This window comes from Sceloporus occidentalis, unplaced genomic scaffold (assembly GCF_023333645.1).
Source record: "Sceloporus occidentalis isolate IW3139 unplaced genomic scaffold, rSceOcc1.0.p SCAF_105, whole genome shotgun sequence".
Classification (NCBI taxonomy): domain Eukaryota; kingdom Metazoa; phylum Chordata; class Lepidosauria; order Squamata; family Phrynosomatidae; genus Sceloporus; species Sceloporus occidentalis.
In genome coordinates, this window is record NW_028317085.1 from 2,249,085 (window position 1) to 2,251,564 (window position 2,480).

Below are 2,480 nucleotides of genomic sequence, written 5' to 3' on the forward strand. Positions count from 1 at the left end.
TATGCCCTATGGACATCAATCTTGATAATATTACATTTTTAATAGGTGTGGTAGGAGCCAAAAAATGTATTAAAGCAAAAACATATGGTAATGGTTTTAATGGAAGCACTAGACAGGATTGGGGTACAACAAAACCATTTCAGAACCTATTCATTAATTTTTTTAAGTGTTCACCCTGATTTATAAAGGACACATATTTGTACAATAACACATATTCAATATGCATTTTTCTTCATCCTGGAGAAGGTTTTAGCCTCATTCATTTTTCTGCAAGTGGCAATCGTAAAAAAACCAATCTAATAAAATATATGAATTAAGCTGATTCATTGGGCATGTGTTTATGCATAATTGGCTTAGTCAATTGATATTGCTTTGTACGCCTTTTTCTTTTGCCACACTGACAAAGCAATAATGATTTAAAAGTTGTTCTAAATGTCTTATTGCAAAGTGCGTAACACATTGGATTAATCGTACTATTGATATAACAAAGCCAATATCCTAGATTCCAGTATATTCGTGGGATACAGCTTTCACAAAACGTATTAACTAAAACCATAATGTTATAAGGAGCCCAGGTTACAATAAATGCTAACAAAATTGCACTAAGGGTTTGTGCTGCTTTTTTTTCTTTGATAAGAGACATCCGTTTTCGTTTTGTGATCTGATTTCGTGTTTTTGCTGCAAACCTTTTAGCTAGAGTGATCTCTTTAAAAGATATCGGGTGTGGTGAGTTTGTCCGAGCAGCCAATGTCACTGTTTGTGGCACTTGGGTATTTGATACTAAAGCATTTGACTCGTTTGACAGTGTTTCTTTGTTTTCAAGACTCTTTTGTAAGTTTATATTTCTAAATTTTAGTTCCTTTGGATGTGTGTCTGTCTTCTGATGTTTTGTTGAGATGTTTATTCTTTTAGCTGGTGGCAGTTTCGTAGCATTAAGCATTGAGCTATGTCCAGGAATCTTTAACACAATAGAATAAATTGTTCTCGGATTTTCAGGAATGTCTTCGTCATCAGACGTGGCTGAATTATCAAGAGACACATTAGCATCAACATGGTTCCAACTCTCATTACTACTTTGGTCCTGCTCTATCCGCTTTATATCTTGTTTGCAGAGCTTTGTTTTAGAACGAAAAGCACTCCATTTGTATTTGTTCTTGGAAGAGAACTTAAGATTTTTCTGGAATTTATTATTGCTATTGCCTCTAGACTTTCGTATTTTCCCACAGCTTTGGGCCACTTCCCCCTTACCCCCAGAAGCCTGAAGCCCTGCCAGTTCCTTAGTCCGTTTTTCAGTCTCCTTATAGATCCTCCAGTATAGGATTGTCATTATGGATACTGGAAGGTAAAATGCAGCTATAGCAGTTCCAAACGTAATGATGGGTTCTGTGAGGAATTGAATAAAACACTCATCAGAAGGTACAGTGCGCTTTCCCACAAAGTACTGCCAGAAGAGTATAGCAGGGGCCCAAAGTACAAATGATATTGCCCACGCTAAACCAATCATTATGCCTGCTCTTTTGGTGGTTCTCTTAGTCCTATAAGTAAGTGGCCTTGTAACAGAAAAGTATCGGTCAAAACTTATTACCAAAAGATTCATGACAGATGCGTTGCTTGCCACATAATCAATCATAAGCCAAAGGTCGCATGCAAGACTCCCCATTGCCCAGTGATCCATAATTATATAGGTTGTAAAAAGATTCATGGAAATGACACCAATGATAAGATCGGCAAAGGCAAGACTCAATAAGAAATAGTTGTTCAATGTTTTCAACTGTTTATTAACTTTAAATGCTAAAATCACTAATATGTTACCTATAATAGTCACAAGGGCAATTGTCCCACTGAAAAATGCTATCAGAACAACCTGCCATATACTGTGTCCACCTAAGTAATCCCTTTGGGTATCATTTCCAGTTGTTGAAATATTGATCTCCACTGTGACATAAGAAGAGTTTCCAGTGAGTTGGGTGATGTCATAGCTCCCAAGAGAAAACTCTGTTTCATTATGAGGTCCTGGTGATGGAGGTAGTGTTCTCAAAATTGAGCTTATATTTGCCAAAAAAGCAAAAAGTGTGATGTTTTTTTGATGCAGCATGTTTTCTTTAATCTGAAAGAAAGAAAGACATAAAGAAAAATATTTATTTGAATGCTAAAAAACATTTTTATTTTAGATTTTATTTTAAATGCACCAATGCGTCATGCCCAGTAACTACATTTATTTTATTAAGTATTTCAACAATCAAAATAGTATGGATAATTAATGTCTCAAAATTAATTATAGTGAATAATACATAAGGCATTAATATTGAAATCTGTGTTAATGAGCTGTAGTAATTACAGCAAGTTATAGAACTAGGATGGATGTTTAATGAGTATGCAGGTATAAGGTATGGTTTTAATATGCAATAAACCACACCGAAGACCTGCAGACCTTAAGTTATTTTGCTAATCAAATTCTATAACGTTCAGCATTGAAATAA

At 35.0% G+C, this 2,480-nt stretch overlaps 1 protein-coding gene across 1 annotated transcript; it reads right to left on the reverse strand.

Annotated features, from left to right (window-relative positions):
- Nucleotides 1–313: 313 nt before the first annotated feature.
- Nucleotides 314–2,095, reverse strand: LOC149283396 (muscarinic acetylcholine receptor M3-like). Its single transcript, XM_089497626.1, has one exon. It carries the CDS (start codon nt 2,093–2,095, stop codon nt 314–316), a length of 1,782 nt encoding a protein of 593 aa, XP_089353752.1.
- Between the last annotated feature and the right edge of the window lie 385 nt (nt 2,096–2,480).